The 16,744-nt window shown below is 35.1% G+C and overlaps 1 protein-coding gene across 2 annotated transcripts in view; it reads right to left on the bottom strand.

The window, feature by feature from the left end:
- Positions 1–16,744, bottom strand: part of LOC106086554 (teneurin-a) — a 1,121,402-nt gene that overhangs the window by 190,322 nt on the left and 914,336 nt on the right. For both annotated transcript variants that reach the window (XM_059366919.1, XM_059366920.1), the window contains 2 exons: positions 14,675–14,869; positions 13,785–13,994 (listed from right to left, as the gene is read on the bottom strand). In XM_059366919.1, the coding sequence (XP_059222902.1) occupies positions 13,785–13,994; positions 14,675–14,869 (405 nt within the window). The remainder of the gene's footprint in view (positions 1–13,784; positions 13,995–14,674; positions 14,870–16,744) is intronic.

The following is a 16,744-nucleotide window of genomic DNA, read 5'->3' as shown; positions in this document are numbered from 1 at the left end:
AATTATCGACCAATATCTATTCTACCAGTGATCGAAAAGGTACTGGAAGAAATTGTTGTACGAAGGATGAACGATTTTTTGTGCAGATATAAGATTATAAGCAAGCAGCAATATGGTTTCCAAAAAGGACGAAATATTAACCAACTACTGGGTCACTTTTCATCATATATAAATAAATGTCTAGATACAAAAATGCATTGCCTCGTACTATTTGTTGACTTTAGCAAAGCGTTCGACACCTTATCACATGCAAAACTTCTCGATGTACTGGAAAGAGTTGGCATACGAGGAAACTGCCTTGAATGGATCAAAAACTACTTGTACTGCAGAAAATACAGAGTCAAAATTGATGAACATCTGAGCCAGGAGAAGGATTTGCATTATGGAGTTCCTCAAGGATCAAAACTCGGGCCCATACTATACCTAATATATGCAAACGAAATGATTAGACAAGCCAACTGCAGCAAAATATTTGCCTATGCTGATGATACGGCTATAATTGTTGCGCACAATGATTTGGAGAGAGCAGTAGAGAATATGCAAAATGAGCTTTACAACATAACAAAATGGTGCCATGACAATGGATTAATCATCAATGCGAACAAAACCAAGCTAATGCATATTAAACAGCCTCACATTCCAACGTGTGACATAAACATAAAGTTTCATAACAATGACTGCCTGCATAAGAAACAACTATCTACAACATTTGCAAATGATACATGCGATAAAATAATCGAGGTAGTTGGTACATATAAATACCTTGGAGTTATGGTTAACCATAATTTTAACTGGAAGGAACATATTCTGAACCTGAATAAAAAGTTAAGAAAAGTCTCCTATGTGCTTTATCATCTAAATAATTGTGCGCCAATACACGTAACCAAACAGGCGTACTACTCATTAGCGGAATCCTACATACGTCACGGCATTACAGCATATGGAAACTCTTCTCATTGCAATACACTACAAAAGTCTCAAGATAGGCTAATTAAAATATTAATGAAAAATAAATCAGCCAATTCACCCCGCAATCACTTACAATACGCCTCCACTCTCACCCAAAGATACACTTCCGTCCGACAAAATCAGATCAATTATAATACACCCGAAGAGACAATAAAGGAGTTCATGAAAATTCAAAATATAATGATCATCAAGAACATTTATAAAACAACAATAATCAAGGAATTCGAAGACGCAAATTTTTTGGAGCCTATCAGTCACTCCCATAATACGAGAAGAAGAGCTGAAGGAAGATTTAAAACGCCAAGATTCAATAACAAATATGGCAAGAACTCGATTGAAGTACAATTACCCAGCATTTTAAACGCCTTGCCAATGGAAATTTTTAGCTTACAAAACAAAATTAAGAGAAGAAAAAATATTAAACAATTTTTCTTAAACTCGCAATGAAGCGAAAAATTTAAATAATATTGTAAAATATGAACTAAGAATCAAATTTGTTAATTAATTTTTTTTATACATTGTCTTTTATAAAACCTGCATACAAGCCACGGCTTCGCGGGGATTATTTGTTATGTATGGAAACAATTTGTTACTCAATAAAATTCAAATTGAAATTGAAAAAAAAAAAAAAAAAATAATACATTTTAATTTTTGTTTTTATTTTTTAAATATATTGTTTGCCATATTATTTGTCGAAAAAGTAATCAAGTTAATTAATTCGATGGATTTCGGTGTCTTACGCCCTTTAATTTTTCTATAGTGGCCTTTTTATCCATCTCCAGAGTATACCAGCTTTTTACTATAATATTAATTATACGCTCTAGTGGTTATGATTTAAAATCAACCCTTTTCCTCAAATTGGTTGGCCTTGTTGATAGGCTATTAATTGTAATGTTACACGAATTGAAAACTTTTCCATAAAAAACAGTTAATTATTAAAAACTGTTTTTTTTTTACTGCCAATCACCCTAATCCCATTTATACCATAATTTTTAGAATCTTCCATAACATTGGAACTAAAAAAAATATATTTCAAATGAAACCAAAAATAGTTTACTCTATACCAAAAGAGGCTTAGCCATGGATATACCCATCCTTACTTTCGTTGCCATGTACAAAGCAAAAAGTCATAGGAACCCTTCACAAAATGTTCATAAAGTTTGACCCTTTTTCAAATTTTATTCCACTTAACCTGATTTTGGTAACAATCTCAAAACAGCAGTATCTCTACAATAAATCGCACACAATAATTTTAGTATAATCGTCCATTCCAATCAACTCCCGCTCTAAACCACTAAAGCAAAAGGATGGGAAAAAAGAGTAGGGAAAAATTAAAAAAGCTAAATTTATAACAACAATTCAACCATAATGGAGATGTTCTAAACTAAAATATATATATATATATATATATATATATATATATATATATATATATATATATATATATGTAAAACATAAATGAAAAAACTAAAACCAAGGAGAGCTTTTGGAACAAACACATAAAGCAACAAATGATTGTTAGAATCTCTAGAAAAATTCAGCTTAAAAAATATACTTTCGCCACAAATAACTTAGAAAAATATAACAAAATATATATACATGTTGACTGGGTCTACACTCTTGGCTTGTACTATCAACCAACCGCACATACATACATAGATACTCAGCAAAAGAACAACAACTGTTTATGTGCCTTCAGCACTGTAACCCAACAAATATAGCATAACCGCCAACATGTTGAAAGTCAGCACAAAATGTTTTCTCCCCTGGCTTATACATAGAAAATAATGAAACAGGGATATCAAAAAAAGCAGCACTTGAGCGCAAACATAGGTCTGGTGGCGGGCGAACGATGTTATACGTTTCGCCTGGGCAGAGGTGCAGACCCCAACGTTGTAGGGAATTACAAATGGGTTATGTGCTTTCGTCTACCCCTAAAGTCACGAAACCCCATGGCCCTACATCGAATGCTCTCCCTCCTTCGCTACAGCCCTTGGGGTGCTGAGGGAAGTGGCGGTGGCAATAGCATGAATATGGTCTATGGTAAACTACAACTATTTAATACAAGCAAACAACATATGCAGCGACACTGGGAGCCGCGTATGAAACATGTTAGAGCCAACAAGAGTGGCATGTTACGACCATGACCAACACTTCATGTCAGTGTGGTCGTCATGGGCCACATGCCAACAACGATGAACGAGCCAACACCAATGTGCTTGACGTTTTCATAGTAATTTGGCGAGTGTATGCGTGTGTGTGTGCGTGAGGAGCCATGAAACAAATGCATATAAAATGTAACAGTGGTCTAGTTGCACTAAAGCACACATAGACCACTACCACCACCGGCATCATCATAGGCTTAGGCACATAAATGTGGATACTCAGATACTCATGTGACTTTTACAGATACCTCTCTTTTTTTTCTGTATTCAATTCTCAAAGGCCAAATTCTGAAGAGCCTTTCAATGGGCCCTTGCCTTCCTTCTTCTTCAGCAAAAACAGCTAAAGAGGCCCTGGAGAAATGTTAGGAATTTTGGAGTTTTTTATATTTTTGGTGTTCAAGGCTTGGCATAGACAAGCTTTGTCTGCTACATTAAGGCGTAGAAATAAAAATGTCATGTAAGTAAAACTGACATTTAATTTTGTCTCAACCATTGATAGCCTACATTTTGCAGTTAATCCCCCATACTTGGCAACCAAGAATAAAAACTAGTAATTAAATGGTAAGAATAACTATTGTAACAAAAATCTCAGCAAAATGCGATGAAGGATAAGCTTTGTGTGAAACTCTGAACCTACCTTCAGTGCTGTTAGAAATATATAAATGGAGTTTTTCTGAGCTCTTAAAGCTACTAGGAGATAAATTTTGTTTTAGGATTATATTAAAGCTTCAGTCTATTGGATACTTTTGAAATTGATCGCTTGGCGAAACAAATGTTCCTCGCATCTTAAAGCGGCTATACACAGAAAAAAATAAAAATCAGTTTCAATCATGAAATTAATTGATCCAAAAATTATAATATCAAACACCGTTTTTGGAGATTTAATTGAAAATATTTACAATTAAAAAAATCACATGTTTAATAAAAAATTTATTGGCATTCTTCAAAATTTTAATTAAGTTTTTAATTGATCCAAGTACACAAATAATTGAGATTTTTGTGAAATTTCCAATTAACTGTTAATTTATCCAATAAAAAAATTATTGAAATTTAATTTTTCGGTAATGTTTGAAACAATTAAATCTGTATATGAATGAAACAATAAAATTTTATTATGAAGAAGATAAAATTTTCAATCACATATTTTTTTGAAAAAAAATGATTCAATCAATTAATTTGTTAATTGAAAATTATTAAACTTTCAGTCACAATTGTGATAAAAACTTCAGATTCAAATAAAAAAAAATATTGATTCAATAATCTTTTAATCCCCAAATGCTTCTTCCAACACCACACTTCTGCTGACTTTTAAATGTTTTTAGGTATGCTATTCTTTGGATAGAGAGCATTAAACAATGGTACAAAGCCAGACAATATTCTGCAATGGATTCTCAATTTAATATTTTATATTTATATTTCTTTTGGAATTTCTTCTCGATATTTCGATTGACATCGTCAGTCATCGGCAGGAGATTTTAAATTAGTTTGCATTAATATGAGTCGACTTTCATGTGAATGAGCTGACTTTCATGTGAAAGAGAAAGTCGACTCAAAGTTTGATTGAAAATTGTTTCAGATTGAATTAAAACATCAATTGATTCGATTATTTTTTTAATTAAAAATTGGCAAATATTTCAATAACGATTTTAAAATTAATTTTCAATTAAAAATATGATTGAATCAAAAAATTTTGTAATTGAAAACGATTTTATTTTCAATTAAATTCTTAATTGAAAAATTTTTGCCCAATTTTTTTTTTGTAGGAACGTATTGTGCCTTCTATACCTTAAAATTAAACTATTTGTTTAAACCATTCACAGATTTCACATAGACTTTTCAAATTATGTCATATTTAATTTCTATGCATATTAAGCCGCAGCAAACAATAAAGTTTGTATGTTCCACATATGAATTTCCACATATGAATTTGTAGCCTACAAAATTGATATATAAAAAAAAATTTTCAACAAACCTAAATTTGTCAATTGACCAACAGAACAACGCACCATGTCATATAAATATGCTTTGTTATGCCAATATAATGGATAAAACAATGCACAGCTTTTCATCTACTTGACATGTGCCATATTTTATGAACATAAATTTGTAGATAAAGCCCCTCCTAAAACGGCTCATATAGGACAACAAATAAAACAGCACACTAATTTCGACAGCAATAACACGCTGACAACACAGATTCCATTGAATACATGGTTTCATAAACCACTCATTTTTATAAACCAAATTGGTCCACATGAGTCCTTAACCCTATACTGGTTTCGTTTTTGCAAAACAACATACAGAGAGAAGTGAATTATGAGTGTGTCCAATTGATGTACTTAGAACTTTACATAGATTGAAGAGTTTTATTTAGCATAAAGTATTTATATTTGGTACATGAGCAGCATTTTCATAGTGTGCTAAATACATCAATTGCACCTTATTACTTAATCCTTATTAAACAAATACATTTATACCTTCTGATATCACCCTTCATTATTACACCCAAAAGGAGAAATGATTGACCTATTGATATGTATCCTCATTAGTATTAGCCATGTCCGCTTCGGTACAGGGGTAGCCTATTGAAACTGGAATAAATCGGTACAGTTTCATATAGTTAACTAACTGTACCCGGCCCGCTATGCTGCGCTTTCATTAGCACCACGCGAAAAATATGTTTCTTACTTACTACCATATGTATCTTCTCAGTACAATTTGTTTATCTACTAACAAATCCCTTTTATTGAACCCCATATAGCCATGATTGAGAAATGTTCACATTTGGGAAGGTGTTTTGAGGGATAGGCAACCTCCTTTCATTTGAACCTCATGTTTGTTCCATATTCGTAAACCACTACCGAAAACTTTTGTTTGAGTCCCATATTGTTATGACGGTCTAAAATTCCCACTTGGGACGGTTTTGGTTTTGGGGCTGCCTCCTTGGTAATAACACTCAATTTTTAAAAATCTATAATCACATTTGTACTCTACTCCCGAATTCCTTTTATTGTCCCGATCGGTCTATTTTTGGTATACTCTTGGTGCGACGCCCTAATAACTTGGATCCAATTTTGACACCATATTCGTATTCTACTCCCGAAAACCTTTCTCTTGAGTCCCATATTGTTCCGATCTTGACACATGCCCGTTCGCGTGGGTTTTAGGATGGGGCGTCCCCCCCCCAGGTTATTTTTTACCCCAAAATTTTATACAAATTTCGTGCTTTGGGGGAACCATAAGGAGGCATACAAAATTTCGCTTAAATCGGCGTTAATCTCGAGTTTTTGAAAATGAATAAGAGAGTCCGCCCCACATCAGATTTTAAAAGAGGTCTCATATACATATATGTATCGCACAACTTTATACACGAATAAAATTTGCGACGGGAATCATAAAAAAACACTATGTGCAAAATTGTAGCTAAATCGGACAAAAATTGTGGCTTCCAGGGGCGGAAGATTGGTTTATATGGGAGCTATATCAGGTTAGGGACCGATTTGGGCCGCACTTCTAGTTGTTGGAAGCCATAACAAATCACCACATCCAAAATTTTAGCCAAATCGGACAAAAATAATGGCTTCCAGGGGCTAAAGAAGTCCAATCGAAAGATCGGTTTATATGAGAGCTATATTCAAATCTGAACCGATATGGCCCATTTGCAATCCCATTGACCAACATGAATCTTAAGTAACTGTGCAAAATTTCAAGCGGCCAGCTTTACGCGTTCGACCGTTATCGAGATTTTGACAGACGGACGGACATGGCTAGGTCGAATCAGAAGGTCGAGACGATCCAGAATATATATACTTTATGGGATCGGAAATCAATATTTCGAGGTGTTACAAACGGAATGATTAGATAAGTTTACTCCTATCCTATGTTGGTGGGTACAAAAGTTTCAGCGGTGGTTATTATTTTGGAACAGATAACGCTGGCGACATTTGTGAGGTACTACGCCATATAAAAAGTTTTGAAAGTGATGTCACATTGCGTAACTCGGACTCGGCTATAAATAGGAGGACTCTTGTTTTGGAGATCAAACTTGAATCGGACAGCACTCATTGATAGGTGAGAAGTTTGCCCCTGTTTCTTAATGGAATGTTCATGGGCAAATTTGCAATGTATAACCATAGCTGGGCCTGCTCAAAGTTCGAATGGACGTTTTTTCTTGCTTTTTTTTACCCACCACCGAAGTATTGGGTATACTCATTTTGCCATTACGTTTGCAACACATCGAAATATTCATTTCCGACCCTATAAAGTATATATATTTTGATCGTCGTAAAAATCCAAGACGATCTAGCCATGTCTATCCGTCTGTCCATTTGTCTGTTGAAATCGGACTACAGTCTTTAAACATAGAGATAGTGAGCTGAAACCTTGCACAGATTCTTATTTTGTGCATAGGCAGGTTGAGCTCGATCCGCCGAATTAAGGTCTTAGGCTCAAAAAATCCACATTAATTGTCCGATTTTGCTGAAATTTGGGACAGTGAGTTGTCTTAGGCCACTTGATATCGTTCTTCAATGTGGCTTGGATTGGTCCAGATTAGAATATAGCTGCCATATAGACCGATCTCTCAATTTAAGGTCTTGGGCCCATAAAAGGCGTATTTATTGTCCGATTTTACCAAAATTTGGGACAGTTAGTTGTGTCAGGCCCGTCGATATCCTTCTTCAATTTGGGTCAGATTGGTCCAGATTTGAATATAGCTGCCATATAGACCGATCTCTCGATTTAAAGTCTTGGTCCCATAAAAGACGCGTTTATGATCCGATTTTGCTGAAATTTGACACAGTGACTTATGTTAGGCTTTTCGACATTCGTTTCGTATATGATTCTGATCGCTCTATATTGGGATATCCGTGCTGAATTTAGTCCAAATCGGACCATATTTCGATACAGCCACTATGGGGGTATACATCATACATTTTTCACCGGATTATGGTGACGAGTGACGAGAATTTAAAGTTCTTAGTTTTCTTAATTAATTTTACTTAATTTTCGCTTTGTTTTTTGATGGGACATAGCTTAGAAATTATATTTTAAAAATGTGTGTTGTTCATAAATAACTATCATTATTCACTTCGTCCCAATAATTTTCCTATCTATCCTATTCAAAATTTCCTCTTCACACTCAATGTAGTTCAACATTTTACTTGCCTCGCATTACATTTTCTTGACTGTAAAATATTTTGCATTTCATTAGAGAACTACAAAATATTGCCTGCGGGCAAACGAAATACCAACAAAACAAAATCAGTGAGTTAAATTCTTGCAAACAAAAATTTCATACACAACCAAGAAAGTCTATAGCTATGAAGGATGAAATTAAGACTGCCAAATAAGACTGCTTCAACGAAGCTTTTTGTAGACAAATGTAGAGAATTTAAAAACAACTTGACATTCTTTGATGAAATTTTTCATTAAAGTCTCATCTCACCTTTACAGTACTCAGAATAGCTTGCTTGCGGAAAGTCCATTTATTTATGGTTTGTTTGTCATTTTATTGAGGAATGTGAATCTCAGGAATTTTAAATGTATCTTGCATTTATTGTATATTCCGAGAGAATTTAGTAATATCTGTTGAATTCTCTTATAGGGCTTTGCCTTGTTGGTGGCTTATAACAGTTGGTATTATATAATATGAACCATGTATTTTTAATTTTTGGACTCCCCAATGAAATGTGGTTAAATACACTTTACTATATCAATAAGCTTTATTGTAGATCAAATGTATAATTAGTAGGTGTTTTAAATGTCTTTGCATAAAATTTTTCTTTTATATTCAAAGTAAATTCCTGACATTGAAATACTTTCTTTACTGCATACATTGATCAAAACTCAAACCAAATATACGCTTTGAACTGTTATGCTGTCAAAACTAAACGCATGGCAGTTTAACTCAAAATAATATTTGATTTCTAAATAAAACATCTAAAAATTTTACAATCATCAAAACTGGCCTTTCAATTGTGCACCACATTTTGTATATAACTGAAACCACTTTTACCCGCTGGTAAGTGTATATTTCAAATTATAATTTACCATCAAACTAAAAAATTTCCCAAAATAAAGCTTTTTGATTCCACTCTAACACTTTCTTCTCGAAAATACAAACCATTTTTGTTTGCATATTGCATTATAAAATATGGTAAAATTAAAGAATTTTTCAATTAATTTACTAAACAGCAACCATACACATTCAGTCAAAGGCATGTACAAGATTTACATACCACACCATGTTATTGTTATCGAAGTTTAAGTGCTGTACTAGCATAAATTAATTAACTTATATTATCGAAAGAGGATTCTTCTGTGGCCTAGGAGACCAAAACGAATGAATGAATAGAGAATGGAGGGAATGGTTGTTAATATTAATATAGTTGCCATTAATTCATTAAAACGACAGCAATTTTAATTAAATTATATCATCTTTGTAATGCTTTTAGATACACCTGAGAAATTTGCAGTGCAGATAACATGAAGTGAGAATATATATTTGAAATTTTTTTATATCAATGGCCAAAAGTTTTGGACTACAGTATATAGGAAATCATAAGAAGAAACCAAAAGTTTGTGTGAGTTTAGATCTGAGATGTGATCTCTAGCAAATGTCAATTCCAGAATTCCACGTACTTATAAAAAAATCAGTCGGGCGGAGCCGACTTTAGCCTTTCCATATACATTATATAAGAGAGATATAGCTCTCATATAATGTATATGAGAGCTATATCTAAATCTGCAGTGGTGCTATATCCAAATCTGAACCGATTTTGATGAAATCTTGTAGTTTTGTTAAGATCAAGCCGCTACAATTGACGCATTGGAAGACAACATTGATGCCATAATTGGACCAAGCGAATGGATCATTCGAGGCGCAGTCGCGGTCAACATTTGCATAAAATAATTAAATCATATGGACCATACTATCGATTTAAATAAAGATTTCATTCATTTTTCTAAATTTAATATGTTTTTTTCTTATAAACTTTCCTGTAGCTCTTTAAAAAATCACCCGTTATATGACTGCTATATCCGAATATGGTTAAACCATTGCAAGACTCAGCGTGGATATCGAGAGTTCTAACACAACACACTCTAACTCAACATCGCTCTATATGGCAGCTAGAACTGACACACTGATCCTCAGACCAGAGCAAGGTGGATCGGATTCTTATGGACTGTATAAACCATGTACTTAGGAACAGGTGGATAAATTTTGGCTCCTATGACATAAATATATTGTATTTATTCCTGCCTTATAAGTGTAATTCGGGCGAAATATATATAAGAGCTATATATTCAAATCTTAGCTGATAATAATGAAATTTTGCATATATGTTTAGATGAGTAACAAAACAATACGTACCATATCGCTCGAAATTTGTTATTACTACGGCCATATAAGTGTAAATCAGGCGATACAAATATATGGGAGCTATATGCAAATCTGAACCGATTTTTACGAAATCTTGCTGATATGTAAAGATCAGTAACAAAACAGTCCGTGCCAAATTGTGTGCACGTCGGTTGAAAATTGTAGCTACTACGGCCATTTAAATACAAATCGGGCGATATATATGTATGGGAGCTATATCTAAATCTAAACTGATTTGAAATATATATGCTATGCTCAGTAACGAAATAGTCCGTGAACAATCTTGTGCAGATCGGTTAAAAATTGTAGCTGATACGGCCGTTTAAGTGCAAAACGGGCGATACATATATATGGGAGCTATATCTAGGTTAGGTTAGTTAGGTTGAAAAGAGGGTGCAGATATTAATCCGCCCCATGCCGCTGTGGACATACACCTAAATCAGTAATCGGCTTGTTGTGCGCTCTAAAAACTATAAAATAACCTCTAAAAAGCAAATTTTAAGTTAGGAATTTCGTGCTACTTACAAAATCCTTAATTGTTTTCACTACCACTCCCCTAAGTTGGTTCGTGTCTGGTATTGTGTCTCCACCTAAGTACCGGTATCTGTTGGACGCGAAAGCCGGGCAATGAGAAAGGAAATGCTCCAACGTCTCATCATCTTCCCCGCATTCCCTACACATGCTATCACTTGCTTCACCGATTTTACATAAGTGAGCTCGTAGTCCTATGTGTCCCGTTATGATACCAATAGCTTTACCGACCTCCTTCTTGCTTCCTTTCAGTAATAGCCTCGTCTTCTCACGATCTGGATCCCCCCATAGGATTTTCGCCGTCCTACCGACCGTTCGCTGTAAGGGACTCGGACTGCGTCGACCCGAAAGGCTTCGGGTTAACCAAGTTTATTGACGGCAGTCCTCTGGCCTTCACCGCCTTCATCGTCTGCCCATTCATTTCCCCTTACTCCATTATGGCCCGGCACCCAAATGATGCGGATTTTCCATCCTCATAGAAGACGTTAATCTTCTTCTTACACTGCAAGACTGTTTCTTGACCTTACCGTCCTGGTTGTTATTGCCCTTATGGCAATTTTACTGTCCGTAAAGATGTTCACACTCGACGTCGTCGCGTTAGCACCACACCACTTCACGCATTCCGCGATCGCCCGGATATCCGCCTGCAGTACCGTGTTATGGTCAGGCAGTCTAAAACAGATGTCAGTCCCTGGGGTTTTCAATGCTATATCTAAAGCTATATCTAAATCTGAACCGATTTTTACCATAATCAAACCTTGGCCCAAAAAGTGACATGTGCGAAATTTCGTGATGATTGGACAACAAATACGACCTGCACTTTGATTACAAAAATACATGGACTCACAGGACGAACGGAAATCGAATCAGAAAGTGATTCTAAGTCGATCGGTATACTTATCAATTTGTCCAGCTCTTCTCCTTCTTAGCGTTGAAAACAAATGCACAAGCTTATAATACGCGGTACCACAGTGGTGGTGTAGGATATAATAACAATATAATGAAACAACATCAAAAGAACTACAAAATGGTAAAATTTTCTCTATTTGTACCAGTTAGGTATAAATAATACAAACAAGTTAAGATGACCTTACGTGTGATATTTTTGTTACCTACCACCATGGATTTTCCGCGAACCTTATGGTGGAGATATCAAAAGTTGGACTATGAAATACTTATGTAGCATATATACGGAGGCGCCAAAATCGAATGTCCTTGTTAGATCAAGAAGATAATTTGTCTATGTCGAAAATAAACCTGTGTGAACAATAGTTATCACAGAGGTATATTGGCATAAATAAAAATAAAGTAAAAACGTGCTAAGTTCGGCCGGGTCGAATCTTATATACAATATTTTTAGGCAAACAAGGGATAAAAAGATAGTAATAATTGATTAAATATTGTAGCTATATCAAGTTATTATCCGATTCGGACCATAATTGAATTTAATGTTGGATACCATAGTAGAATTATTGTGTTAAATAGCAACCTTTTCGAGTAATAAATGCGCCCTTCAGGGGCTCAAGAAGTGAAATATAGAGATCGGTTTATATGGGAGCTGTATCAGGCTATAGACCGATTCGGACCATATTTGACACATATGTTGAAAGTCGTGGGAGAAGCCGTTGTATAAAATTTCAGCCAAATCAGATAATAATTACGCCCTCTGGAGGATCATAAGCCAAGATCCCATATCGGTTTAAATGACAGCTACAATAGATCAGGTTATGGACCGATTGTAACCATATTTGACACAGTTGTTAGAAGTCTTAACAAAACACCTCACGCAAAATTTCAGCCAAATCGGATAAAAATTGCGCTTTCTAGTGGCTCAAGTAGTCAAGACCCCAGATCGGTTTATATTCCAGCTATATAAGGCTATGGACCAATTAAAAGCATGCTTAGCATAGTTGTTTGAAATCATAACTTAACACGTCGTTCAAAATTTCAGCCAAATCGGCTAAGAATTGCGCCCTCTAGACGCTCAAGAGGTCAAGACCTCAGATAGATTCATTTGACAGCTATATCAGGTTATGGACCGATTTCAACCATACTCAGCACATTTTTTTTAAGTCAAAATAAAACACCTCATGCAAAATTTCACCCAAATCGGATAAGAATTGTGTCCTTTAGCGGCTCAATAATTCAAGACCCAAGATCGGTTTGTTTGGCAGCTATATCAAAACACTAATAAGAAATATTTGTGCAATATTTCAAGCGGCTAGCTTTACTCCTTCGAAAGTTAGAGTGCTTTCGACAGACAGACGGACGGACGGACATGGCTAGATCGACTTCAATTGTCATGACGATCAAGAATATATATACTCTATGGGGTCTCTGATGAATATTTGGAGGAGTTACAAACAGAATGACGAAATTAAATTAGTATACCCCCATACTATGGTGGTGGGTATATAAATGAACAACATCTGCTTTTAATTGCATGTCCCTATGCCAAACTAACGCAATATATAAAATGTAAAATTTCAACAACTTTAACATAACTCACAACTAACAAAGTTTCTTCAATTTACCACAACATCCAAGTACTTGTTTAGTTTTAATTAATTATTTTAAAATTATTTTCCCATTAAGGAAAATGTTATTAACACTTTTCCTTCCTGTGTAAAATATATTTCCCATGAAATTTAGAATAGAATAATTGCATCATGCACTTTTCTCACTCAGTTTGGAATTTGAATACCTTATTGCCTGCAACTATGACTAGTACTTACCTTGCGAACAATCCGGTCCCGTCCAGTGCCGCTCACATACACACTGGCCAGTTTCTAAGTCATAAGTGCCGTGCTCCGAGCAACCAGGCAGGCACTGATAGACCTGCTGATCAATGGTGCCACAATCTTCACCCTGCCAACCGGCCTTACAGTAGCATTGGCCAGCCACACATGTACCATGACTAGAACATAAGGGATCCAAGCAATCATCTATGGAAATGGGAAATCAAACCAAGGCAACGGCATATGGAGGGAAAGGAAAATGGGTTTTTTTGTAGATGACCAAGAAGGAAACATAGAAAGAAACAGAGGGAGAGAGAGCAAATAAGAAAAGGAAAACATTTGTTGTTTAAATTATTATTATTATTATTACAACACGACAAAAGAAGGATATGTATGTTAGCCATAGCAGTTAAGAGAAGGATGCAAATATTAGCATGTTTAACACGTTTGAAAAAGGTCATTAAAAATCCTGCAAAAGGAAAGAAAAATACCAGATTGTTGGTGGCCTAAGTTAGTTTCAATAGTTGGCTGGGCTGGCATATGTTGGACTTTGCAAGAGGACAACACTTTACAATTTTACACAAAATGAGCACACAACAGATTGCACGAATAAAAAGGTAAAAGAAATTGGTTGTTTTTGTTGTTGTTACTGTATTATCTTGCAAACACTTACTGGTATTTTATTTTTCTTTTGCAAAAAAAAGAATTGCTGTTAAATGTTTGTCTTATGGCAAACTTTTTCGTAAGTGTAAAGATAGCCAAAACAAAAGTTCTTCTTACTTGTTTACGTATGGGGCGTTTGTTGGTTTGGCCCTCTAGTCATGTTTTTCTCTTTCGTTTTTGAAATTTTTGTAAGCGTTTATTTGTAAATCGTTTGCCATACTTACGTTGATCACAAAAAGGTCCTTTCCAACCACGTTCACAATGGCATTCACCTTCAATGCATCGACCATGACTTGAACAATTCGGCACTTCGCATTCACCCACAGGTATATCGCATTCAGAACCCTTCCAGCCCTCCTCGCAGTGGCACACCCCACCACCATAGTGACCATGAGCTGAGCATAAAACTGGACAAACGCCTGCAAGGGTGGAAAGAGGAGCAAAGAAAAAGGATTTAGTTTATGTGTTGTTTGTTTTGTTTGATTTTATTTGGGGCACACAACAACACTCTCTCGCAAACACACACATGAAAAAAGCAACATAAACAAAATGAAGAAAACTGTTGGAGAACAACAAAAACAACAACAGTAAAAAAAGTTATTGCAAGTATTGTAAGGATGTCGTCATCTTCGTCCTAGTGGTCGCCATCCTGGGGTCTGTCTTCAGGTAAAATCACAAATGTTCTATGCATGTACGTATATATATATATATATATATATGTTTGTTTTTGGCTATGTGCGATATGTTGTTGCAAGAAATTTGTTGAAAACAACATAGCTTTTGTCCTTATTCGTGTCCTTGTTTGTTCGTTTGTTTTCATTCAAGCCAGCAATAGTTTGAGAGAAAAACAGGTGACGATGACAGCTTTTGTTTATTCTCCTTGTTTTTTCCTTGTTCTTTGCCGTAACTGGCAGTCGGAAAGGTGATAAATAATGACTTTAAATTTCATTACAATAAGTAAATGCACTCGGGTGGAGTTAACCCCCCAAGGTATGCTTTAAATGTTTATGTTACAAAAGACGCCATAAAGTGCCCTAAAGGAAAGTGCACAATTTGTTTTTAATTTGCTGATTTAGCAGAGAAAAAAGCTAAGGAGGCCAGCCGAATCGGACAAACATTTTTCTTTCCTGAAGCTAAAAAATGTCAAATTGGTAAAATATAAGGGGTTTAACTATTAATGTTCTTATCTGAATGACATTTAATTAGGTATGCTTTATATCAAATTCTACCCAAATTGGATTGAAATTGAGCGATCCTTACTTATATATGTACTAAACATACTCGTTGTTAAACAAAGACCAAGGAGTTCTTAATATACCAAATTTCTTCAAAATAGGGTTAATATTCGCATCAATAAGCAGTGTCCATGAAAATTTCTAGAGGATAGTTTCATTCTTTCGGAGATTTGGTGATTGCGGACAGAAACATAGATTAAGATAAGTAGAATAACAAGGCGATCATGGTAATCTTTTCCTTATTTATAAAAGTAACAAAAAGGGTTTGTCTATCCATATTGTCTCAACAATGGCTGAACCGATTTTCATGTAATTTTTACAGAACACAGAGTTTGGCCCCCCGGCTAAAATAGGGATGCCTTGCCATAATTTTGAAACCGCCCAAATCTCGAAGATGATATGGACGATTTCAGGGAAATTTTATTTGCAACCAAATATTAGCCTGAAAATAAAAATTTGGTATCCAAATTTGATATGATCGCCCCAAAACATCCCCAAATCGAATATATTTAGCGACCATGACATGGGGCTCAAATGAAATTTATTTGAGTGTAAAGCACTAAATTGACATTCCATTTCGTGATAAAGCGTTTGTGAGTCCGTCCCACATCCCAAAATGGACTTACTAACTGACGAGAGTAATATGGGATTCATACAAAATGTATTTGAGAGTAGAGTATAAATATGATATAAACATTCAATATGGGGCTCATATGAAAGGTATTTGGGAGTAGATTATTTGATATCCACATTCGAGTCGAAATGACTGAAGGCCGTTCCACTCCCAACATGACTTATTAACAGGCCATGGTAATAAAGGTTTCATATAAAAGGGTGAAAGAAGGCGCAGAGGATCGACCCTGGTTCAGCTTTTCAGATTTATGTATGTGTCTTAGGCCGCCTGACTAAAAAGCAACCCCTTTTTCAAACAAAAAATTGACTTATCGGTATAGTAAGGGGATGAAATGAAATATAATTGAAAATATTGTAGAATACGAAACTTATGTTGATTTCGATTTTGCAAAAAAGTGCAGCATTTTTTCGACATGTCGCAATAAA

This window comes from Stomoxys calcitrans, chromosome 4 (genome assembly GCF_963082655.1).
Source record: "Stomoxys calcitrans chromosome 4, idStoCalc2.1, whole genome shotgun sequence".
Classification (NCBI taxonomy): domain Eukaryota; kingdom Metazoa; phylum Arthropoda; class Insecta; order Diptera; family Muscidae; genus Stomoxys; species Stomoxys calcitrans.
This window is presented reverse-complemented; position numbering and strand designations above follow the sequence as displayed.